At 59.1% G+C, this 24,840-nt stretch overlaps 2 protein-coding genes across 3 annotated transcripts; both read left to right on the forward strand.

Moving 5' to 3' along the window:
• Positions 1–11,351: 11,351 nt before the first annotated feature.
• TMEM141 (transmembrane protein 141) lies at positions 11,352–13,314 on the forward strand. Of its 2 annotated transcripts, XM_059926077.1 has the most exons (5): positions 11,352–11,460; positions 11,738–11,804; positions 12,012–12,095; positions 12,364–12,471; positions 12,872–13,314. In XM_059926077.1, exons 1-5 carry the CDS (start codon positions 11,407–11,409, stop codon positions 12,883–12,885), a joined length of 327 nt encoding a protein of 108 aa, XP_059782060.1. In that variant the 5' UTR covers positions 11,352–11,406; the 3' UTR covers positions 12,886–13,314. The 2 variants fall into 2 exon arrangements, with proteins under 2 accessions (XP_059782060.1, XP_059782059.1); XM_059926076.1 differs by lacking the exons at positions 11,738–11,804; positions 12,364–12,471.
• A 2,325-nt stretch (positions 13,315–15,639) lies between these two features.
• Positions 15,640–24,685, forward strand: CCDC183 (coiled-coil domain containing 183). The gene is given in 15 exon segments (XM_059926702.1): positions 15,640–15,709; positions 16,215–16,405; positions 16,622–16,769; positions 16,772–16,929; positions 17,135–17,302; positions 17,501–17,605; positions 20,245–20,367; positions 21,507–21,632; positions 21,709–21,763; positions 22,273–22,373; positions 22,990–23,150; positions 23,344–23,512; positions 23,598–23,708; positions 23,779–23,875; positions 24,528–24,685. Coding segments are annotated over 15 exon segments (1,902 nt in total). The 3' UTR covers positions 24,647–24,685.
• Positions 24,686–24,840: the final 155 nt, after the last annotated feature.

Consider the following 24,840-nt stretch of genomic DNA (forward strand, 5'->3'; position numbering starts at 1 on the left):
CTTTCTTGAAGGCTGACAACAGGTCCGCCACCCGAGGTTGGGCAGGTTGTGCACTGCATGAAAGTGCCTGCCTGGCCAAGGGACCGGCAGGGACGGGCAGCTGCCCAGAGGAGTGCCCTTTCCTAATGCACACGGCGGCATCTGGGAGGTTGGGGCGGCCTCGCTGTTCTCCGGGACCAGGTTCCCCTGGGCCCACCCCCTTCAGGCATCCTTACCTGCAGCTCCCAATGCCAGCCTCCAGCCCTCACCCCAGCCTCTCTCCTTGGGGACCCCCCCCCCCGGTTCACTGTACCAAGCCCCCCAGAAATGAAAGCAAAATAGTATCTCAGCCCCCGCTCAGGGTGTGAGGCAGTGGGCCAAGCAGGGGAGGGTGGGTCCCCAGCCAGAGAGAGGCATGAGCTTTGGCCTGAGTGCCCAGCCCTTGGAGGCCCCTCCAGTCAATCCCTACCCAACCAACGTGCTGTGGGGTTCGACCACCCCCACCTTGACCTGGTCCCTGCAGACCCAGACCTGGGAGTGTGTGATGAGGGGGGGGCAGGAGAAGAGATGGGGACAGGGCCTGAAAAGGCAGCCAGGTGAGGAGGGGAGTTGGTGGGGTGCACCGGGACCCTGGGCCACAAGGACGCAGATTTGTCTGAAGCCACACAGCCGGGGGTCTCCGGAGTGTCCATCTCTTGGGTCTGGGTCCCTGTTCTCCCACTCACCTGGGGCAGGTCTCATGGCCACTGTGAGCCTCAGTTCTCCCAACCGTGAGGTGGGTCGGTAATTACCCACGCACGTGGTTGTTTCAGGATTAAATGGAGAGGGGCTCTAAAGGGTGTGCGGGCCCAAGGCACCGAACAACTGCTCCATGGAAGGCAGTAGGTACTATTATCACGTCGTCGCTATTGTTTCCAGTGAGGGCTCAGCCCGGACCCCCACCCGCGTGGCACAGCTCGGAGGCCTCCGATACCTTTTTGGCATCAAAATCTGGCTGTGCCAGGACCTCAGCCTGTGCCGAGGTCGCTCAGAGCAGCGCCAGGACGCAACTCAGCAGGGGGGCCTCCATCCCCAGGCCAGTCCTCTGGCCCCTGGCGCCCGCCGGCCCAGCTTGGCAGCCCAGCCCGGCAGTGGGGCTCGGCCGATGAGCAGCTTGGGGAGCGAAAGGCACCTTGGCTCCGCAAACTCCAGGCCCTCTTTGCTCACTGTCTGGCACGATCGCTCGAGTGTCCGCACCTGCTCCGGGAGTCGTTTCCTGGAGGCTCCAGAGAGCCTGGCCCTCACCTGCCTCGTGTCCCGGCCACCTCCATGACCGCGGCTCGGCTGGTTGGGTTGCCCCCACCAGCGAGCTCCCCTCAGAGCCCCCAGAGTCCCCACCTCTCGCCTCCTCGCACGGGAGTGGAGCCACCACTGGCCAGGCCTCCGGACCTCATCTTGGGGTGACAGAGGTGACGTCAGAGGCCTGGGCACCCCTCACTTCCAGACCCCCAGCTGGGCCTCCAGCAGCCCAAGAGGAGGGTGGGTCTGGGCTGCCACTTAGGGTGGATTAGGGTGTCTGGCCACTTAGGGTGGATTAGGGTGTCCGGCCACCTTATCCCTGGTTGCATAAGCGTGTGGACCAGAGTGTCGCCCGGGGGGCTCCACGGGCTGGAGGGGGCTCAAGCTGCCGAGGCCTCTCCAGGTGACCTCTCATGTCCACTCAGACAGAGGGCCCCAGAGACACTCTGAGGAACAGCGTGTGACCTCGGGACACACCACCCAGAGGCCTCGGGTCAGAGGCAGCGGTGCCCAGGGAAGGCCAGCACTGCGCTCTGGAGTGGAAGTGGGTTCAGAGTCAGAGGAAGACCCCATCGGCCAGCGGGGAGGGAGGGGCAGAGCCGAGGGCTCCCGCTCGCAGCCTCCACTGGGTTTCAGGCCACGCCAGCTCTCAGTCAGGTCCCAGAGTCATCAGACAGTATGCAGTGAAAGCCTTCCCGTGAAAATATTTACAAAACACACATCTATCTGATAAAGGACTTAAATCCTGAACGTGTAGAGAACTCTCAAGACTCAATTAAAAAAAAATTTTTTTTTTAAAAACAGACAAAAGATTTGAAAAGATTCCCAGACAGAAAGCAAACCCACGCAGAGAGGCTCACGGGCGTTTGTCCTAAGGAGATGCAGCTACACACCAGCAGGATGGCGATTCTGTTTCTAAATCAAGGCTGTCACCACTGGGATGGGGAAAACGAGAGGGTGCAACACCCTGGGAAATGGTTTAGCAGATTCTTATGAAGGTAAACATTCATTACCATACGGCTCGACACTCGCACGCCTAGGTATTTACCCAAGAGAAATGAGACACACACAAAACCTGCCGGTGGCTGGTCATGTGATTTTACTGACAATCCCTAAAAAATGGAAATGACCAAATGCCGTTCGCGGGGCCGGATGAACAACCTGCAGACCCCTCCGGGGACCCGTCTGAGTCTCAGAGGTGCAGGGCAACCTCCCAGGCTGTGGAGAACCTGCCACCGGTGTGTCCCCGGCCGTGGTTTGGGGACTCTCCATCACGAGTCTTCGACGCCCGGTCATCTCCTGGCCTCCCCACTCACCCTCACCCCCCAAGTCCACCCTCCACAAAGTGGTCGGAGCAAAGCCTGTAAAGCATCGATCTGATGCGTCCCTGCTTGAGATGCTCCTGAGTCATCATGGCCCTGAGCACAGAACCCGCACGCAGCCCAGCCCTGTGCCCAGCCCTGTGCCCACCCCTGTGCCCAGCCCAGCTCCCCAGCGGCCAGCCCAGCCCTGTGCCCAGCCCTGTGCCCAGCCCAGCCCTGTGCCCACCCCTGTGCCCAGCCCTGTGCCCAGCCCAGCTCCCCAGCGGCCAGCCCAGCCCTGTGCCCAGCCCAGCTCCCCAGCGGCCAGCCCAGCCCTGTGCCCAGCCCTGTGCCCAGCCCAGCTCCCCAGCGGCCAGCCCAGCCCTGTGCCCAGCCCTGTGCCCAGCCCAGCTCCCCAGCGGCCAACCCAGCCCTGTGCCCAGCCCAGCTCCCCAGCGGGCAGCCCAGCCCTGTGCCCAGCCCAGCTCCCCAGCGGCCAGCCCAGCCCTGTGCCCAGCCCTGTGCCCAGCCCAGCTCCCCAGCGGCCAGCCCAGCCCTGTGCCCAGCCCTGTGCCCAGCCCAGCCCTGTGCCCACCCCTGTGCCCAGCCCTGTGCCCAGCCCAGCTCCCCAGCGGCCAGCCCAGCCCTGTGCCCAGCCCAGCTCCCCAGCGGTCAGCCCAGCCCTGTGCCCAGCCCAGCTCCCCAGCGGGCAGCCCAGCCAGCCCCTGCCCCACCCCAGGCCTCTTGCTTGCACCCTCCCACCCAGCGGCCCTCTGGAGGTCCCATCCAGCCCCCTCACCGGAGCCCCCTGCTCCCTGGGCTACTTTTCACCCTCTGCATCCTCCAAGCAGCCTTCCTCAAACCCCAGCCTTCACCTGCCAGTCGTTTTTCTGGTGGCTTTAGCATCATCCGAATTCTCTGCTGTGTTTATTTGTTGTCTGCTCTCCCGCACACACTGTAAACCCCGTGACAACAGGAGCTGTACCAGCCTGCTGGCAGCCTGTTGGTGTCTGTTTCCCCAGCCTGGAGCGCAGGGCCTGGCGGTGGAAGGGGCTAGTTAATGCTTGTGAATGAACAGGGGCCAAGTCGCTTTGGCCCGCAGGTCTGCTAAACTGGGATCTTCACAGCACACATTTGCTGCCGGGGCAGGGTTTGTGTGGCCACATCTGGCCTGCGTGGTCCGTGGGTGCAGCTGGCACTGCAGGCCCAGAGAGCAGCGGGTCAGTGGGAGCCCCGCACCCCTCCCCGCAGTGCAGGGGCACCGCTGCCAGGGCCTCCATCGCTTCCTGCCAGCCTCAGCTCCCTGGAGGAGACTAGGAGGAGGGCACAGGAGGCTTGCGGGGGCTCAGGACGTGGACGGGGGCACTGGCAGGAGAGGTGTGGGCAGTGGTCAGACCAGAGCTGGCAAGGCTCTGGACCCAAGCACAGCAGGTGCAGTCCCAGCAATGGCCACAGGGCAGCAGCAAAGGGACCCTGCTTGCCGGGCTGGCAGAAGGGCTTACATGGGGCTTTGTGCCTGCTGGGGCTGGGGAGGGGTCCCCGAGAAGGAAGGTCACCTTATATTGAAGTGGGGTCCGTTGCAGGGTTTCCAAGCTTCAAAACTGCTACCAATGAATGGATAAACAAACAGGGTCTATCCACACATCAGAAAGTTGTCCGTATGAGAAGGAACAGGATGAACCGTGAAGACAGGGTGCTGGGTGAGAGACCAGGCCCCAAAGGCCATGTGGTGTAGGAACCCCCCTGTATGCAAAGTGCAGAGAGGCAAGTGCATGGAGACAGAAAGGAGATTAGTGGTTACCAGGTCCTGGGGCAGTGGGGAGCAGCTGTTTAATGGGCACAGGCTCTCCCTTTGGGTCAGGGAAATGTTCTAGAGTTGATGGTGGTGATGGTTGCCCAACTCTATGAATGCACTAAACCCCACTGAATTGTACACTTATATGGGTGAACTATACAGTCCCTGAATTAAATGTCAATAAGGCTGCTGGAAATAAAGCCCACTGCCAACTGCTATTCCACTTTTCATTGAGGACGGAAGTTGTGATGCTGCCAATGCCAAAGACTTAATTTCAGGAAAAAAAAAAAAGTACACGTGACGCCCTCCACCCCACCCCACCCTGTTCCAGCTCAGGTCACAAGGGCCAGCAAAGCGGACAAACCCAGGGGCCAGGGCCTCAGGCACAGATAGCCCACGAGGGGCAGGGGTGACTCCCCACGCCCTCCATAGAAGAGGCCCAGGGCACCAGAGGGCAGGGGCTGAAGGACGACTGCCTAGGAGGCAGGAACCAGAGCCCCTCCCAGCACTCTTCGCTGGGGAGGTTGGACTGACAGGGTGGACGCCAGGCCAGCAAGGGCCCCTCAGGGCAGGAGCTGCACTCAGGGCACTGGCAACGGTCAGCCTGGTGCTGGCATAAGGGGTGAGCTGGGATTGACCTGGCTGCCTCGCGCCTCCCCGCTGCCCGCCCCCTCCCCTCCCCCTCCCCTCCCCCTCCCCTCCCCCTCCTCCTCCCCCTCCCCAGCAGCCCGCAGCCTGCTGTGAAGACTGGCGGGCGCTAGGGGGCGCTCCTGGGGGCTGAGCCTCGTGGGAAGCTGGTGGGGACGCCGCTGGTCGGAGCTCAGTGCCCCCCGCGTGGCCTCGGACCCAAGGCTCCCCTGGACGTTCCTGTTGGTTCCTGCTCAGCGCCTGGAGCGGCCCCAGTTCCCGCCACTCGGTTCTCCAGCCTCCCGCTAATCCGGGAGCCTGACATCCCTCCTGTGACCCGCCCTGGCTCCAGTTGTCCAGGGCTGCCGTCGTCCCCCCAGGCTGGGCCCTGTCCCCCTGACGTGGGGCCCAGCTCAAAGCCAGATGTCGGCTTCCTGGCACGGCTGGGCCACTTCTCGGTCCCAGCCCTCCGCCCTCAGAGGAGGACCTTCAGGCCGTGCCTCACTCCACCCTGCTGACCACGGAGGGACCCAACCTGAACGCACGGCGTCAAGGACCCCCGTCCCCTGCCCTGCTGGGCTCAGCCAGGGAGCCCGACGGGAGATGGGGAGGAGGGGGATCGAGGCCACCAGGTGCTGGCCGAGCCCCCCACCCTCAGGTCACTGGTCTCGCGGCTTGGGGAGCCTCATCCACACGGTTCTCCTCTGCATTCTGGATGCTGCCCTCCCCTCCACCCTTACGCCTGGGGACCGTCAGCTCTGCTGCTCTGGGCTCCCCTACGCCCCACCCATGTGTGGATAGATCGTTTCTTTGTAAACAAACTCCCCGCTTTCTCCTAATTAGAGTCTGCCTCCTTGTCCCTGCAGGAAATGGGTCAGGGCTGAACAGATGCTGGAAAAGCAACTTGTTCCAGGGATGACCCTAAAAAATAAACCACATTATCATAAAGACACCAGTTCTCCCTGAATCATCATCTATACATTTTTTAGAATTCCAAGTTTTAAAAAATTTCAACCAGAAAAAAAATTTTTTTTTCTAATTTCATATGAAAAAGTAAACATGGAATAAAAACTTAAAAAATTCTACAAAGGAAAAATAAACCCAGGCAACTAGTTCTACAAGACATTGAAACCTGTTATAAAATCATGAGCAGTAAGAGCATGATTGTAAATAAAATAACAGAAGAATCTAGAAAAATGGGAAGAGACACAAATGACAGGGGAATTCAGCATACGATGAAGGACATGTTTCCATCTGTGGAGAAAAGCTTGAATACGCAGTCAACAAAACTGTCACCACTAGGGACCATTTAGAAAATACATACGTAGCTAGATCACCACCTCACTCCTTACATCAAAATAAATTCCAGATGGATCAGATTTCCACATAAAAATGAAATTTAACAGTGCTGGTAGGAAAAAAAATTTTTAATTTGGTATGGACCAAGTCTACGAAAATCAGAAAAGGTAAACCTGATAAAGATTAACCAGTTTTCTATAGGAATATTTAGAACTTCTTTTTTAATAACAAAAAAGATGAAAAACATAAAAGACCGATTACAACAGTGGAAATAAATGAAGACCACCCAAATGAGAACAGGTAGGCATCCCCTGTGGTTGTTTAGGGGGCATATTTGTCTTTCTCCAGTTGGTCCTGAGTTGAAGATGCGGACAGAAATTATTGTTCGTTATCGTTCAAGTCCTGGCCATTTGGGCCAATCGTCACAGGGCACGTGTCCAGCTGCCCGTGATTCTCGGAACCACCTTGGGTGGGGTCGGGCGAGGTGCCTGCCCTCCTGTTGGAGAAGGGTCTTGGGGCACAGATGAGTGAAGCTGGCCAAGGTCGGGGAAGTGGTGTGTTTGCACATGACTTGGGTTCCATTTCTGTGGAGAAAAGCTGAGCTGTGAGGAATGGGAGGCCCAGCCAGGCAGGGGAGGGGTCATGCCTGCACCTCGTTAGTGAGCAGGGCCCCTTGGTGGGGGTGGGAGGTCCAGGTCTGGAGCCAGAGAGCTGCAGCATTCTCGGAGGCATGGGGTGGTTTCCCTCTGGACCCTCAGGCCTCTCCTTTATGTGAAAATTAATAAAGGGAACCCTCATTAAACTGCAGTCAGGAGGCCAGAAGGGGGAGCTCTCACACCCTACCATGCAGCCTCAATTGCAGACCCAGCAGGAGGAAGGAAGATTTTCTCCCAGCCCAGCAACAGCCCGGCCAATGAGAGACCATCACAGTTCAGCCAATGAAAAGTCACTATACTGCGAACTCCCAGTTTCCTCCAACGGACATTTTGTTTAGAACAGCCCCTCTCAACTCCCCCTTCTCCTCTATAAAAGAGTTTCCTCTCCTTTGTTCTCTGCACTTGCTGTGGTTTGCCCTAGATTGCTTGTCCTGAATTGCAGTTCTTTACTGTTCCCGAATAAACCCATGTTGCTGTTTTATTAAGGCCAAGGGAGATTATTTTGAAATGTTGAGCCAGTATCTCTTTATTGGCTACATTGTTTTTTTTTTAAATTTCTTTTTGACATGAACCATTTTTAAAGTCTTTATTGAATTTGTTACAATATTACATCTGTTTTATGTTTTGTTTTTTTGGCCCTGAGGCATGTGGGATCTTAGCTCCCTGACCAGGGATCGAACCCGCACCCCCTGCATTGGAAGGTGAAGTCTTAACCACTGGACCTCCAGGGAAGTCCCAGGATACATCATTTTTACAAAAGTTTGACAGGCAACAAAATGCAGAATTTAAAATATTCGTACAAAACAGAATTAAGAGTAACATGACAACTCTAAATTGTGTGATGGTTCCAAACATGGATCTTATGCCTGAAGGTGGCCAACTGAACAAATCAAAGGACCACAGACAGGCAGGTGAGACTTGCAACTATGCCTGATTCTATGCAGTTGAGTTTCCACTTTTTTTTTTTTTTCTGGCCGTGCCACGTGTCTTGTGGGATCTTATTTCCCTGACTAGGGATTGAACCTGGGCTCCCTGGCAGTGACAGCACTGAATCCTAACCACTGGACCACCAGGGAATTCCCGAGTTTCCACTTTTCTGGTCATTTTTCATTGGTACTTAACTCTGACCCAAGGGAACAAGGCTCTCCCCATGGAGGGAAATCTGCAGTCAAATACGCCTCCTGGAAGTTCCCACTTAGGCAGCCATGAAGGTTTAGTAAAGTGGATCAATGGAAGGCCTCCGTTTTGTTATGAGGAGGAAATAGAACAGTAAATACAGAAGGAGCACACTCAAACTGAAAGAATTACCTGAGTATGTTGGGAAGAAACAGCACAGAAATAAACGTGAAGCGATAGCTGATGAGCTCTGAAAAAAGAGCAAAACTTCAATTAAATACTATTAAACAATACTATTTACTATTAAAAATAGTATTGTTATCTCAAAAGAACTGTTTGGAACCAATTATATTATGAAAAATACAGCCTGTAAGTTTGCAAATTCAGAGAGTGTAGATAAGAACCCAGAGTCAGTTAATAGTTCAGATGAAATAAACACTGTGAATCCTGAACCGTCTAACGCTTCCCAAAAGGCAAGTAAAAGATTAATTTGTCACGGGATCATGATAAGGCTGTTTCCAAAAGGCCATAATCAAAAGAAGAGGTTTCCCCCTTTCACAAGGGTTTGGGAAATGTGGACAAGGGTGTTGTCTTCCCATGAAAGAGAGAGAGAAGCAGCAACAGTGAGAAAAGGGCGTACAGGCCTGGTCCAGACATCTTGGGAAAGCCGTCTGGTCAGATGTCACCTGCTTTAATTCCTGGAAATCTTTACTTTCAGGTCACCAGATGGTATGCAGCTCCAGTCAGGGGTTGGTGCTTTTTCAGATGTGATGCATGAATCCAAGTGTCTGCTCCTTGGAGCTTGGTGGCACATGGATAGGTTAGCGATACCTGGGCGGGGCTTCTTCCTGAAGATGGAGCATTTGGCAGGAACGCTTCTGCAAGGTTCAGCCTGGTCTGAAATGTATCGGTTGTGCCCTTTCCCTGAGAAGTGCAGAGGCCCAGGCCCCAGCCCGCTGACCTATTCGTAAGTCAAAAGAGCTGTTGAAGAAAATGGTAAACTTCAACAACTCAGTCCACCTTCAGATTATGGAGCCAAGAAGAAATGAATGGTACAAAAAGGGAATTTGGGAAAGGCAATGGTTTTTTGTGTGTGTGTTTTGGTTTTTGGTTTTTTTGGCTGCGTCGTCTTAGTTGCGGCACGCGGGATCTTTGTTGAGGCATGCAGGATCGTTTTTGTTGCGGCGCGTGGGCACTTCGTTGGGGCGCGTGGGCTTCTCTCTAGCTGTGGTGTGCAGGTTTTCTCTCTCTAGTTGTGGCCCATGGGCTCTGCAGTTTGCGGCATGCGAGCTCTGTAGTTGTGGCACGGGGGCTTAGTTGTCCTGTGGCATGTGGGATCTTAGTTCCCCGCCCAGGGCTCAAACCCGCTTCCCCTGCGTTGGCAGGCGGATTCCTTACCACTGCCCACCAGGGAACTCCCAAGGCAAAAGATTCTGAAGCAAAAGAATATTTCATATGTCAGTAGAATTTCCACACTGTCTCTTCAACACAAGAGAAGATGAAACGGCTTTCTGAGTTCATGTATTCTAAGACTTCCAAAGCTGATCTACAGGAGTCTGTAGGTGGCTTGCCTGAGAAACTAAATACTAAGATTATCAAAGCATCAGCCAAGGGTGGAAAATAGCTGCCAGTCAGTCCTAATGACTCTGTACTAAGATAGCATTGCACCCTCTGTTTAGGCTTGAAAGCCAATTTCCTCAAGTGACTTCAACAGTAAATTGTTGACCCACTTCGTGGTGATACTTCCAAAGACACACACTAACAAGTAGCAACTTTGGGTTTAACTGGAGTAGAAGTGAACCAGCCACACCTTGTCACAGAGGCAGTGGTGACTTCGATCACACTGCACCTGGTGAAATCGCCCTGCCCCCCTCCAGCCCACCCTGAGGGCGCCCCGGGCACTTCTCTCCAGAGCCCTGGGAAGGAGCAGGCGCTGGCAACGGCTGCACCCTATGTCTCTTCATCACCCCACGTCTCCCCCCATCCCCCCATCGCCCACCCCCATCACCCACTTGCACAGGGAATGTCCCGGCCAGCGCCCACATTGGTGGTGGGGGACGTGCATTTTACTTCAGGAGCATCTGCACAGCTTTAATTTTTATATGGAATATACACTATTTTCATTAACAAGCAATAATAAATTTTTCTTTAGAGAAAGCATTTTTAACTACAACCTTGACCTCCCCACTGGGTTCCAGATTCACACATCCCAGTCTCCTGTCTCCAGACATCTCAGACCCGACAGAGCCCGAACCGCCTCCCAGTGTGCCCCACACCATCAGCTCCCCTCAGCCCCCACTGCTGTGCCCACCTGTGCTCAGGGCAAGCCCTGGAGGCCGGCCTGGGTCCCCTTCCTTCCTCACTGGCACCTCCAACACAATGCCGAGGCCTGTTAGTGCAGCCTCCAAACACACCCCAAGAGCACCCTGACAGCACTCTTGCACCCCAGTAGCCCCCTATATCCTGACAGCACGCTGCACCATGACAGCACCCCTGCCTGCTCCACTGCCGAAACACTCTCTAAACCTTAGCAGATGCACTCCTGGAAGGCTGGCCCCCCGCCGTGCAGGGACAGCGAGGTGTCCACTGAGCTGACATCCCTGGCTGTGCCTGGCTGTGCGCAATCAGAGGAACTTAAGTTCCCACCAGGCTTCAAGGCCCAGCCCAACCCTCGCCTCTCGCCCTCAGATCCAGCCACGTGGGCCTCCTGAAGCTTCTGCAAATAGGCCACGCTTAGTCCCGCACAGCAGCTCAAGGTTGAGGGTCCTCTGCCTGACCCTCCCACGCGGGTCTCTCCTTGAGGGCGGGCGCGCACACACACGCACACACAGGCCCTGGCCTCTCTCCATACCCTGACCCATTTTGTTTTCCTGACCTCCTCCCAGGTCTGTTTACCTGTCTGCTCTATGAGGGCTAGGAGCTCTGACTCCTCCGTGGGACCCCCAACTCCTAGCACAGAACTGGCACCAAGTACGCGCTTACGGTATTTTTGGAATTAACTCGCTATATCATCTTCGGATACACTATTCCGCGGTCGTTTTCAGTAGATGTAATCCCGTAAGCAAAGCCCCACCCCCACAGATAATACTAACAGGAATCATTATGTCTCTGAGAGCTTGGAAATGAGGCGGACGACCCAGGCCGGGCCCGCGGGGAGGAGCGCGCGCCGGCGCCCGCGTTCGCGCCGCCGCCTCGCCGCCCAACGTCACAGAGCTGGACCTGGGGAAAGCGCGGCCGGCTCCGCCCCCTGCCCTCCGCCCGGCCCTGCGCAGGCCCCGCCCCGCCCCATCCGGCCCCGCCCCTCCGCCCGGTCCGGCGCCGCTCTGCCCCGCCGGCTCCCCGCGCCCCGCCAGCCATGGTGAACCTGGGCCTGTCCCGGGTGGACGACGCCGTGGCCAGCAAGCACCCGGTGAGAAGGCTGGCCTGCGACGCGGGCCCCTGACCTCAGAAGCTGACCTGAGCGGGGCGGGGGCCTCGGTGGGAGTGCCCTTATCAGGGAAGAGAAGAGGGACAGAGGTGGGGGACCCTCTTGCTGTGGAGATCGAGGCATCCTGGGTGGGCATGGGGGCAGGTGGGATGTGTCCAGGCCCCCAGGGCCTCACGATGAGTGGTCCCCTCCCCCAGGGCCGGAGTGTGCCCAAAGGAGGGACGGGGAACTGAGCCTTCAACCCCCTCCCCCATCCCAGGGACTGGGGGAGTATGCCGCGTGCCAGTCGAACGCCTTCATGAAGGGCATTTTCACCTTTGTCACAGGTAGGCTGGGTCCAGGTGTCTGTCCTTGGGGTGTGAAGAGACCTCACCCTCCTGTCTCACCCTGACTCCCCAGCAGGTGGCGCCAGGTCACCAGCCCGCAGTGCTCGGAGCCTGGCAGGTGCCGCGAGCACTTAGGCCGAGAGCCCCGGTGGTCCCCTGGCCAGCCCCGTGGACGGGCTGGCTGACGTGGACCATGGCTCTTGGCAGGAACCGGTGCGACCGTCGGCCTGCAGATGCTCGTTCAGAGGAAGTTTCCGTACCCCTTTCAGTGGAACGTGCTGGTGGCCGTGGGTGGGTACTTCAGGGCTGGTGCCTGGGGCCCCTGAAATGCACCCCCGTTGCCGCTGGCTCTTCAGCAGAAGTGGATCCCACTAGGGGTGGGGGGGCTGTGGTTCCGGGCATCCCTGCCTCCGGGGATGGGGCTCCAGTTCTCAGTGGGAGCCCTGCTGGACCCCACCACTCCCATCTGCCCGGAACAAGCCTGCACCCTGCTCCCTTCCCCTGACAAGTGCAGAGGCCCTGCCCCCCTGCCCACTGGCCCCTGCCCCCCACTCCCCAGTCGCAGGCTCAGTGGCCAGCTACTGGGTGACCCGAGTGGAGTCGCAGAAATGCAGCAACCTCTGGCTCTTCCTGGAGACAGGGCAGCTCCCCAAAGACATGGACACAGGTGAGGGTCCCGGGGGCAGCAGGACGCGGAACCAAGGCTCCAGTGCCCGGGCCCAAGGTGTAGGCGGGACAGGCCTGTCCCCTTGACACGCGTGTGGGGGTGGGGGCTGGAGGGAGGGGGCCTGCGGCAGACAGAACTTCCAGGCCCTTGTGCAGGAGGAAGACCCAGGAGGGGCTGGGTGGCCCTGGGCGAGTGCAGAGTGAGGAGGGCGGGCACCCCAAGAAGAGCGGCCAGATTGAGAGGCCCCGCATTGGACACCAAGCTGATTGATCTCAAGCCTGGCCTCCACTGCCTGCATCCCTCCTGTTACGGGCCTCAGTTTTTGCCCTGGTAAAATGGGCACAGGGACCGGGAGCAGCTTTGGGGTGTGGTTCTAGCTGTCTCCCTTTGCCTCTTACAGATCGGCACAGCTAGGAGAGCTCCAGCCAGGGCACAGAAGACCTGGGGCCGGAGAGTTCTAGAGCACAGCCCTCAGCACCTCTGCACCCGAGGCTGGCCTCCCCACACCCATGTCCCCTGCACACATGCATGGCCATCTCTGTCAGACCTGAGCAAACAGCTCCTGCCCAGCCTGGACGCCCAGAAGGTCAGACCAGGAGGTGCTGCCCCTGGGGTGGCTGGCCTCCTTCAGGGCAGCGAGAAGCGTGGTGGACACAGAGCTGGAGAAGAGCAGGCCTGTCTCATGCATGTTTGGGGGTGGCAGCTCTGGGGTGGGGGGTTGGGCCTTCTGCACTTCCTGCTGCTGATATGCCCTTTCTGACCCCTGCATCCCCCCGCCCACCCCAGTCAGAGCCGACAGCTTCTGCTGGGGGTTGTGGGACTAATAAACGCTTTCCCGCTTCCCGCCTGAGTTCTAAAGCAGTTGGGAAGCAAGTCAGAGCAGTAAGAAGATGAGAGAAATGTCACCTCGGTACCATACAGCTGATTGGAGGAGGTGCCAGGGCAGTTCCTAACACTGAACCCCAGAATTCGACACTCTGGGCAGCCCATGGGCCCTCCACGCGGGGCTGTGCTTCTGCACCACCTGGCGCAGAGAAGCAGAGCAGATGGTGTGCAGCCAGGCAGCACCCGGCTTCCAGGAGACCAGGGACAGGAAGTGGCCGTGCCCACCTGCCTATCATTGCAAACCCACCTATCAGATTAAGTCACTTCTCCCCCGGGGAGGAGGAAGTGAGGGGTTCAGGGGACCAGAGTCAGCTTACTGGAGCTCTGTCCACATGGAGGAGTGTTCCTGGGTGGGCAAGACTGCCCACCTCACCCTCCCGCAACAGAGGGAGAGGCAGAGATTATATAAAACCTGGGCAAATCCATCGTCCTTTATAAGCAGGCTTCCCGGTAACACTGAAGGCACACAGGGCCGCGCTGCTCCAGCCCCAGCTCCGCCCCTGCGCCTGCTGACCTAGCCAGTCATGCAAAAGAACATCTACTGCACACTCACTATGCACCAGGGAATCTGTTCGTGGGAAGGCAAAATGACAGGAAGCCCAAGATAACCATGGCATAAGCAAGCTAGAGTTCTCATTTTCTTTCATGGAAAAGTTCAAGTGGGTGGTCTGGGGCTGTGTGGAGTCAGGGACCCAGGCTTCTTTTAGCGTGTTCCGTGCTGTAACGGCCCTCATTCCAAATCCACCTCATGGTCCCAGGCAGCTGTGCTGGCTCCGGCCATCAGGTCTTCATCCCTGTCAACAGGAAAGAGAAAGGGGGAGGAGGAGGGCAGTTCACTCACTTCTCTGAACACTCCATTGGCTAGAACTAAGTCACGTGGGACGCCTAGTGCAAAGGCACCTGGGAGGGCAGCTTGCTCTGGGCAGCCACGTGCCCACTAAAATTCAGGGGTTCTCCGTCGGAGGAAAGGAGAACCAGTATTGGGGGACAGGCTCTGCCTCACACCCTGGGAGAGCACGGGCATCAGGGGAATAGACCCTGCCCATGGCAGGCCCTCCCAACCCCCTGAGGGAAAGACCTGGGCTCAGAGGGAGGGCAGAGGGTGAACTTGGAGTTTCAGAGGGGACTGGACTCACTTTTTAAAAACTGAGAGTGACCAGAAAAGTAAAGGATCTGTGTGAGAGGTCACAGAGAAAGATGGCTGCTGTAACAGCACATGGGTGAAGACTATTGTTAGGGCTGAACTGTGTCTCCCCCAAACTCACAGTTTGCAGCCCTAGCCCCCAGGACCTCAGAATATGACTGCATTTGGAGACAGGACCTTTGAAGGGGTGATTAAGTTAAAATGGGGATGGGCCCTCATCCAGTCTGACTGGTGCACTTATAAGAGAAGGCGATTAGGACACAGGTGAGTACAGGGGAAAGACCCCATGAGGACATGGCCGTCTACAAGCCTGGGAGAGACGCCTCAGGAGAAACCAGCCCTGCTGACACCTTGATCTCAGACTTCCAGCCTCCAGGATGCGAGACAATAAATTTCTGTTGTTTAAGCTGCCCAGTCTGTGGTGCTTTTTAGCAAACTCATGCAGGTTGGAAGAAGTAACCCATCTGATGTGCACCCTTGGAACCCCAGGCTTGGGCCACATGGCTGTAAGGGAAGCTTGTGCTGGGGGTGCAGAGGGAGGGGACTAACTCCTCCTGGAGTAAGTGACAGCTAAAGCTGGACCCAGGACTTCCCCAGGGAAGTGGGGGTGGAGCAGGGAAGGTCAGGGAGAGATGGGGTAGTCAGGGCCGAGGCTGGGGGTCTCACGAGCCAGGTCACCAGGGTTGGAGTTTGAACTTGGGGTGGGGTAAAGGAATGGAGACCCTGTAGGCAGTGAGCAGTCAGAAGTTTTAGGAGGCTCAGTGGAGGACACTGGGGGTGTGGGGGGATGGGGAGGGTGCAGTGGGGCCACTGGGGTGCAGTGTCGCCACCGTGGGGTGCAGTGCCACCGCCAATCACCTCCCTGTGGAAGAAAGCTGCCTTGACCAAGGTATCACACTTGAGCGGAGAGCAGCCACGAGACTCGTATCCAGGAGAGCAACCCCAAGGCTGGCTGGGGGCAGAGGGTGGGGTCGTGGGGTGGGCCAGGAATTACTGGGTTCCCTGGGCGTTGAGAACCTCAGCCCCCGTCACAATGGGCCAAGATTCCAGGGACAATCTGAACTGTGGTTCTGCGGGGCAGGCTCAGCACAGAGAGGGTGGGAGGTGCGGACGGGCCCTGGAGGACCCAGTGGGCCACCATGAGGATTCGTAGTGAGGCAGAGATGGAGGAGCAGATCCGGGAGCTGAAGACCATCACTCGGCTCCAGGGTGCGGCTGCCGCTGGGGTGACCCAGGGGCTCCGGGGATCCTGGGTGCAGGACTTACGATCTTAACACAGGGACAGTCCAGGGCATATGGACTGGGGGCCACTCGACTGCTCACCCCCAAACAGAGCTGGGGGGAAGGGATAGGAGGGGTCTGCCATGCAGGGGGCAGGGGGAGGAGAAGCTGGGGGCTTCAAGGAGATTTGTGAGCATAGTGGCCTCAAAGCCAGAGGGGACAGGAGAGGATCCACCCACTTCTGTGGCTAGAGGGTCTGGAAGCAATCACAGGCCTGCCCGTCCCTGGTTTGCACCCCGCCCTCCCCACCTCCCAGCACTGCCGTCCACTGAGAGCCGTCCACTGAGAGCCGTCCAGATGAGCACTGCTGAGCAGCGAAGCGGGCCCCCATGCAGGCTGGGAGGAAGGAGCGCGGCCTTGGAGACAGCAAACTCACGCCCCCACCTCTGTGCTCCCCGGCGTGGGGCCTACCCCACCCGGGAATCCCGGCCAGGCCCTTGGCCCTCGGCCTACGTCCTGGCTGCCCTGTCCCTCCACACAGAGCAATGTCGGGCGCTGCAGATCCAGGCGGTGAAGGAGACCACGGTCAAGAACAAGGCCACGCTGGCTGTCCTGCGCGGCAACATTCGCCGCGGGTCCCGCGAGTGGGCTTTGGCCAAGAAGGTGGACAGCGGGACCCTCCCTGTACCTGCTGGCTGGGGGGGGGGGGGGGGGCGGGGCACGTGCTGAAACAGCCCCTCCCCCAACACAGGTGGACAGCAGGCACCTCCTCTCCTTTCCCCACTCTAACCCCAACCATTCTGAAGCGGGGGGTGGGGGGGGCCAGTTTCCCCACCACCCACCTCAGAGGGCAGGGCCAGGGGCCCGACAGGGGTCCCTTTCCTGGGCTACCCCCTGCAGCAGCCATATAGGGGAGCCAGGGACCCGCCTCTCTGGACCCCCATCACATCGGAGCAGGGATGGCCCGGATGGGGTCCTTCAGCACTCTGCCCCTTGTAGCCCCAGGAGCTGGGGTCTTGCTGCTGGGCTAGCACATGGCAGAGGAGACCCGGGGAGAATCCCTGGAGGGGCCGGCGGCCGGGGGGCACGCAGAGGGGCCGGGGCCCCAGCTCAGCCGCCGCGTCCCACAGTACGACCAGCAGACCATCTCCAAGGCCTGCGGGAAGGACGTGCCCATGAGGCTGGCGCACAGCCGCTGCACCATGGAGGTAAGGCAGGAGGCGGGACCCCTCAGCCCCGCCCAGCCAGTGCACCCCCAACTAAACTACGATGTGGAGCCGGTGGGGAGCAGAGCGAGTTCCCAGCCCCAGCGTCCCTGTGGCGTTGCCACGGCTCCCTCCCCGCCCGCCCGGCGGCAGGAGCGCTCCGTGGCCCCTGAGCACCCACGCGCGGGGAGTGTCCTCCCCGACCCAGGTGGCGCGGGAGAAGCTGCGCAAGTACGTCTTCGACCGCGTGAATATGCACAACGTGCTGACCCACCTGGTGCGGCGGCGCGAGCAGAAGCTGGAGAGCATGCAGCTGGAGCTGGCCAGCCTTAAGAACCAGCCCGAGGCCACCAAGGAGGAGCTGCGCATGCTGCAGGTGGCGGCGGGGAGCGGGGCGGGGCCTCCAGGGTGATGGGGCGGGGCCACAGGAGGAGAGGGGCGGGGCCCTGTGGAAGGGCGGGACTAGATGAATGAGGCCCCCTTGGAAGAAAGCCCAGCCCCGCCCCCGCCGGCCTCTGCACTCCCAGGTGGCCTGTCCCCACACACCCTCAACGTGCCTTTCCTCCCCGCCCAGGTCATCCGTCAGCTGGAGAACAACATAGAAAAGACGATGGTCAAGATCACCACAAGCCAGAATATCCACCTGCTGTACGTGGACCTGCTGGACCACCTGAAAAAAGTGAGCCCCCTCACCCCACACCCTGAGACCGAGACCACATCCCGATCCCAGGGAGCCCAGCTGGCCAGGAGGGGCGGGAATCTCAGGCCCTAGCCTGTTCGCCGCCGGGCTGGAATCTCGGTGGGGGCGTGCCCTCCGGGTTAGGCCGCCCCGCAGGCGCGCAGCTCTCCTCCAGGCCGGGTGACCCCGAGAAAGGCTGAGCCCTGCTTTGGGCGCCAAGCTGAGCAGCGGCACCTTGTAGGTGGGAAACGTTCTTTCAAGAATTTATTTGCTACTCCAAAAAGGCATATCATGTGCTACATCAGAATTGTTTGTTTTTTGGTTTTTGGTTTTTTATAAATTTAGTGATTTATTGACTTATTTATTTTTGGCTGCTTGGGTCTTCGTCGATGCGCGCAGGCTTTCTCTAGTTGTGGCGAGCGGGGGCTACTCTTCGTTGCGGTGCGCAGGCTTCTCATTGCAGTGGCTTCTCTTGTTGTGGAGCACAGGCTCTAGGTGTGCGGGCCTCAGTAGTTGTGGCTTGTGAGCTTCAGTAGTCGTGGCTCGTGGGCTCAGTAGTTTTGGCTCGCAGGGTCCAGAGTGCAGGCTCAGTAGCTGTGCTGCATGGGCTGAGTTGCTTCGCAGAATGTGGGATCTTCCTAGACCAGGGCTCAAACCCGTGTCCCCTGCATGGGCAGGTGGATTCTTAACCACTGCACCACCAGGTAAGTCCTGTTTGGGTTCTTTACTTTTTTTTTTTTTAATTTATTTTTTATTTTTGGTTGTGTTGGGTCTTCGTTGCTGTGCACCGGCTTTCTCTAGTTGCGGCGAGCGGGGGCTACTCTGTGTTGTGGTGCGCGGGTTTCTCATTGCGATGGCTTCTCTTGTTGTGGACCACGGGCTCTAGGCGCACGGGCTCAGTAGTTGTGGCACATGGGCTTAGTTGCTCCGCGGCATGTGGGATCTTCCCAGACCAGGGCTCGAACCCATGTCCCCTGCATTGGCAGGCGGATTCTTAAGCACTGCGCCACCAGGGAAGCCCCCCTGTTTGGGTTCTTATTTGATGGTTTAGTGTTGTTTTTACGTTGCCCCATCGTTTCTCATCCCCTGGCTTCTGAGGCCAAGAGATGGGTCCTGCACCCTCAGAAGTCCCCTAACATCATCCAGGGCAAGCTGCCTCTGAGCAGGTCAGTAACCTCCGCTTGCTGTCCACCTCTTCCAAGCCAGCCACCCTGCTCCCTGCCAAGAAGGCCAGGGGGAAGCCCCCAGGGGCTGTGAGCCCTGCTATGAGGCAACCCCCCTTCACTGGAGGCCCCCCTTGGCCCCCACACAGAAGAGCACAGGCACCTGCCACAGGCCAGGTGGTGGAAGATGGGGAGGACGAGGACAGTCGGAGAGGAGGGCTGGAGGGTGGGTGCCAGGGTGCAAAGAGGAGCAGCTTGGCAGGTGGGGCCCGGAGAGAGAGGGAAGACTCCACCTTCATCCTGGGGCTGGGGGAGGGGAAGCCCTGGCGGGCAGTGTGGCCGGGAGGGTGACAGGTAGAAATGCGTTTGGAGGAGGGTGTGGGATGGGTGGGCATTGCAGCTCTTCGCAGCTGGGGTCATGCCCCCCAAATCCTGCCCAGCAGCACGCTGCTTTGTCCTCCAGCCTGTCCCTCTTGCCTCAGGCCCCGCGTCCTGGAGACTCACCTTGTGGCCCTGCCCACGTCTCCTTCCTGGGCCCACTCCGCCTCCCCACACCCCTTCCCACTCCGACTGCACTCTGGGGTCCAGCCCCTCCTTCGCCTGTATGCATTATGTCCTCCCAGTGGTACTTGCTTATATTTTCAGAACATATGCACTAAAAAAAAATAACTCCTGTGGTCATCTGCTTTTTTCTGGCCGCACGGCACGGCATGTGGGTTCTTAGTTCCCTGACCAGGGATCGAACCTGTACCCCCTGCAGTGGAAGCGCCAAGTCTTAACCACTGGAACACCAGGGAAGTCCCCCTTGCATTAAAAAAAAAAAAAAAAAAAAGTGAAGATTCTACGTTGTAGTTATCAACAACAAAATACTAAGAGCCAAGATATATTGGACATTTATGAACCTGACCCTGTGCTAAATATACATCATTATACCTTCTCAATCCATCCTGACAGTGACCTCCTGAAAGCCATTATTACCTTACCTTTACACATGGCAAAACCCAGGTTAAGTGGCTTTCCTAAGGTCCCACGCTAGCTGGTCAGGTTACAGACTTGGCCTTGAGTCCTGAGTCTCTGACCCCACACCAGTGTTTTGAGCCCCTCTGCTTCACTTCAGACAGCAGCCAGCCTCCCGGGGTTTCACAGTCACCTCTCCCACGTGGTGGGACATCCCATCACAACTTCTTTGGAAGTGTCTCTGGACTCTGGCCCTGGGCAGTAAGAGAATCCACCAGGAAGATGCTGTTTTCCCTCCCAAAACATTTCCTTTCACCTGCTTTGGGCCCGGCTGGGGCCATAGGCCAGCCTATACTTGTCCTCTGGGCTCGCACGGTCCGGGGTGAGGGGTGGGGAGTAGGCGTGGTCCACTTTGGGGGCCAGAAGAGAACGAGGGAGGGGCCAGGGGATCCTGTGGTTGGCCCGCAGCCCCTGGACTGTCAGGCTCTGTGCCCACCTGCCCTTGCCCTTCTGCTGCAGAAGCTGGCAGGATACCCCACAGAGCTGGACAAGCTGCAGAATCTCGTGGTTGACTACTGCTCGGAACTGTCGGACATGGCAATCATGTCCCAAGATGCCATGATGATTACGGATGAGGTCAAGGTGAGAGCAGGTCCCAGGCTGGGGGCCCTGCAGGGCTATCTCTTGAAACTGTCTGGCCCAGGGTCCGTCGGGACACCCCCATGCCCACACCCCGTCATCACTGGAGGAGTCCAGTGGCTGCCCTGCCGGCCTGCTTGCCTTACCACCTGTGAGCCTGGGCAGAGGGGGTCCCACCAGGCACAGAAGCCACGAGGTAGACAGAGAAGGCAGAGAATTGACCTGGACGGGGCAGGTGCCACCCCTTCACCCACTCTCTGCCGAGGCCCTTGCCAGGCCAGCCTGCCCCCTCCTCATGAAGTGCGGCCGCCCTGGGGTTCAGACCTTCTCAGGAAGGCAGTGAATGGCGGATTCTGGGGGTTGGAGGTTGGGCAACACAGTCTTGGGGTGTAACAGGGCCAAAAGGAGGCGCGTGGGCTGGAGCCTGTGTGGGCAGCAGGTGGCGGGGCTGCAGTGGCGGCCCTCCTAACCTGGAGCCCTGGGAGGAGATGGGGGGAGACGGGATCAGGTTCGTGTCTCCAAACGGGTGTGCTCTGGCTGCAGAGACTGGAGGGGACCAGGGCCAAGACGCTGGTCACTTGGGCCAGCCCAGTGGTGGAGGTGGGCGGCCGAAGTCGGACGGAGCCGAGAAGCCTTTAAGAGGTCAGCCCGATGGGGGGTGGGGCGAGTGAGACGTGCAGGCAAGGGCAGAGCGTGGCATCCAGGATGCGTGAGCAGGCACAGACAGACCGTGGATTTAGCCACCACCGCGGGATGTGCTGGGAGACAGGAGGTCTGGGGGAAGATGATGAGTTTGTGTTTAGACACGTGGAATCCACTCTAGTGAGTTCTAAGGGGAGCCGGCAGAGGCAGCGGAGGACCGGGGCTGGAGAGAGAAATCTGTGAGGCACGTCCCAGGCGGTCCCTGAGCCTATGGCTGCAGCCGGAGTGACCCCAGCTGGAGGGGTGTAACGAACGCCAGGGAAGGCTCAGAGGCCAGGCAGGAGGGGGGCGTCCCAGAGGAGGGCAGATCGCACGGGGGAGGGTGATGGTCGCAGGCGCAGCGTCCCAGATCAGGGGGACGGGGCCTGACACTGACGCTGGCTCAGCACCCCGCGTGGCCTTGGTGGGACAGACCCCCGCCCCGCTTCCTGTGTCCCCAGATGAACATGAGGCAAGGGGAGGCCACCTTCATCAAGGAACGCCAGGCACGGGAGAACCGGCTGAACCAGCGGAAGAAGCTCATTGACAAGATCCACACCAAGGAGACCAGCGAGAAATACCGCCGGGTGAGTCCGGGCCACGCCAGCCACAGCAGCCCCTGCCCCAAGAGGACCCCCCTCACCTCCTCCTCCCCCTCCTCAGGGCCGGCAGGACTTGCACTTCCCCTCCAACCTGATGGGTCCCGAAACTCTGAAAGGTAAGCGCTCAGCTCCCGCCGCCCCAGCCAGGGTCCCGAGAGGTGGGTCACCGTGAGGTGGGGGTAACCTGCGGGGGCCGGGGTGAGGGAGACCGACGAGCCCCGGCCCCGCCCTGGCTAGACCTGCACCGGTGCACACCAGCGGTCACAGCGCACGCTTCAAGGTGCTGCTGCCGGCTCTGGGCTCTTGGCCAGGGGTGGCTGAGCCCCCGGCTTCTCAGCTGTAAAATGCACTCGGCGATGCCCCCTGGCACCCCCGAGCCGCCTCTGAGAAGCCCCCCTAAGCCCCCCTCTGCCAGGCCGCTTTTGGTCCTCCTCTGGATGGAGCTGCCTTGGGGCATCCCTCGAGGGCTGGCCGAGGGGGGAGCCAGTTAAGGCGAAGGCGACTCTGACGGGTACCCAGCTCTTGCGTGGCCTCCCCTGACGACGTATGGGGGCATCCGACGGCCCCGCGCAGAGCTCCCACAGCATTCCTGCATGCCGGCTGACCTTCCCTCTGGTGTGCCCAGTGAGGAGAAGGGAGACCTCCAAGGCTGATATCGAATACCAGACGGACGTGACGGCTTTGGTGGAGAAAGTCAAGACTGCTGTGCGGTGCTCTCACCTCTGGGTACTGCTCCCTGGCACTTCTGGGGTGTGGGCAGAAGGACGGGTGGGGACCCTGCCCAAGCCCAAGGCCCAGCTGAGCTGGGCCAGGCTCTGCAGACACCTTCTGCGTGAATGGACACACAAAGCAGCGGCCCCACAGCTCAGCGTAGCGGGCGCTCCAGGGACGCAGCTGGCAAATCCGAGCCGTGCTCCAGGGGCTGCACAGAGCCTGCTGGAATTTGAGGATCAAACCCCGAGGAGGTGGCCTTCACCTCTTAACTCCTTCCCCTTCCCAAACCAACAGCATCCTGACGAGCAGCTGCCTCTCCGCCCCACCCGCTTTATTTTAATCCGCCCTGGATTTATTATTAGTAAGCCTTCAGCTCCCGTCCATGGTCCTGACGTAAGCTTGTCCACCCTCGGACGAGTGACTCAAAGCCACGCAGTCTCTTGGCGGTGGTCTCTCTGGCTCTTCCTTGGGGTCAGCTGGCCCCTCTGCCTGTCATGAGGGTGACACACACAGAGGGCCTCACAGGTCCTCAACACCCAGCCACGGTCAATGTTACTGACCACTGGGAGCCAGAAGAACAAGCTCCCTCCTGGCTCACACCGGCTCCTCGCCCCACTGGTCCCGCCAGGACATCGCCGGCCGGTTCCTGGCTCAGAGCAACACGGAGGAGAACCTGGAGCTGCAGATGGCAGACTGTGAGGGGAGGCGGGCGCAGCTGGAGGCCGTGATGAAGGAGCTGGAGATGAAGGAGGTGATGCTCAAGTTCCACCAGACGCCCAGCTCCATCAGGTACCCGGGGGCCCCTGACTTTCTCCTCACTAACGGCCCCGTGGCTGGCACCAGGCTCGGAGCTGAGCGCACCCGCTGCCGAGGGGCCCCAAGTGCCCGCCTCTGAGCTCCTGAGCCCGAATTAGCACAGCGCCCGCTCGGGACTCCGCTACCTTGCCCTCGGTCCGCTACCCACCTCCCTCATCCTCAACAGCGTGAAGTCTGTTGAGAAGAAAATGAAGGACATGCTGAAGGAGGAGGAAGACCGGCTGCAGCTGGCCCGCGCCAACATGGCCAAGAGCCAGAAGCTGCTGCTGACCATTCAAACCGGCATCGACAACCTCCACATCCGCCTGGTCGGCGTCCCCCTGCCCACGGCCCAGGTACCGGGGAAGCGTGGAGGAGCCCCCGGTACACAGGGTCCCCTGGAGGGGCCAGAGGGAGACGACTTGTTCCTCCTGGCCACAGAAAGAAGCGCTGCCCTCCGACACCCTGGATGTGCACAGCAAGCTGGCACACTGCGAGGAGAAGCTGCTGTACCTGGCTGACCGAGTGCAGATGCTGGCCAGGACAGAGGAGGTAGCCCTGGCCCGGGGGGTGCCCACACGCCCCGTGTGCCCTCGGAGCTGACAGTCCCCATGCCCTGCAGGTCCTCACGAAGGTGAGGGATGCCCTGGAGTCCTCGGCCCTGAAGGAGAAGCAGAACACCAGGATCAGCTTTGAGGACATGGAGGAGGATGTCATAGGTACAGGCCGCCCAGCAGCTGGTGCTGGGCCTGAGCTGTGCAGAGGCAGAGGTTGGGGATGGCGCTTGCTGCATCTGACCAGGGCGGCCTGGAGGGACAGTGGGGGCTAAAGGGATGGAAGGGGTGTGTCAGTTGCACCCACAGGATTTTTAATTTATGGTGGTGACTTGGTGAAGTTAATGCCATTGAAAGAACTTACCACCTTTTGTCACACAGGGAGGCACCAGTGCCTGTAGGCAGGCAGGGGGGAAGGCCTTGGCCAGGGCCCTTATTAGGGTTTCTGTGGGAAGGGCAAGGCAGGGCAGGGCACACAGCTTAAGATCTGCCCGTTCGCATAATTCCAGCAGGTTTGGGGCACAGGGGCTGTCCCCAGTTGCCTGGCACCTGGCCCTGGGTGATTCAGGCTTGGGGTGTGAGTTAGAGGTGGTCGGGTGTGGGCTCTGGAAGGACTGGGCAAGCCCTGGTCTGTCTCTCTCCCTGGCTGCACGAGACTCCAAATGCCAGAGCATCAGGGACACAGAAAGTAAGAAATATACGTCGTTGGTACAATTGGCCCTGCGGTGAACGGACGCCAGGGGACAATCCAGGATCTGGGGACCCTCGCGGGGCAGACGGGCTCCGGGCGCGGCTGCCCTCCCCCCCTCCTTTGCAGAAACTTTCCAGTTTGCCGATGTGGACCACAGTTACGTGCCTTCGCGGGCCGAGATCAAGAGGCAGGGCCAGCGGCTGATCGAGGGGAAGCTCAAAGTGGCCAAGAAGAAGAAGAAGTGACCGGAAGAGGAAGAACCCGCCTCGCCAGCACACCCCGCCCCCATGCTGTCATTGGTTACACAAATAAACTTTTTTCCAGGACTGCGGGGCACCTGAGGGGACGCAGATGTGGGGGACAGCGTTGGGAAGTCTGCGGGGAAGTGGGGTGTTCGGTGTGGATCTGGGCCCGAGGGTTCAGGGGTAAGAGTGAGTAG

The sequence above is a fragment of the Balaenoptera ricei genome, chromosome 6 (assembly GCF_028023285.1).
Source record: "Balaenoptera ricei isolate mBalRic1 chromosome 6, mBalRic1.hap2, whole genome shotgun sequence".
Lineage (NCBI taxonomy): Eukaryota > Metazoa > Chordata > Mammalia > Artiodactyla > Balaenopteridae > Balaenoptera > Balaenoptera ricei.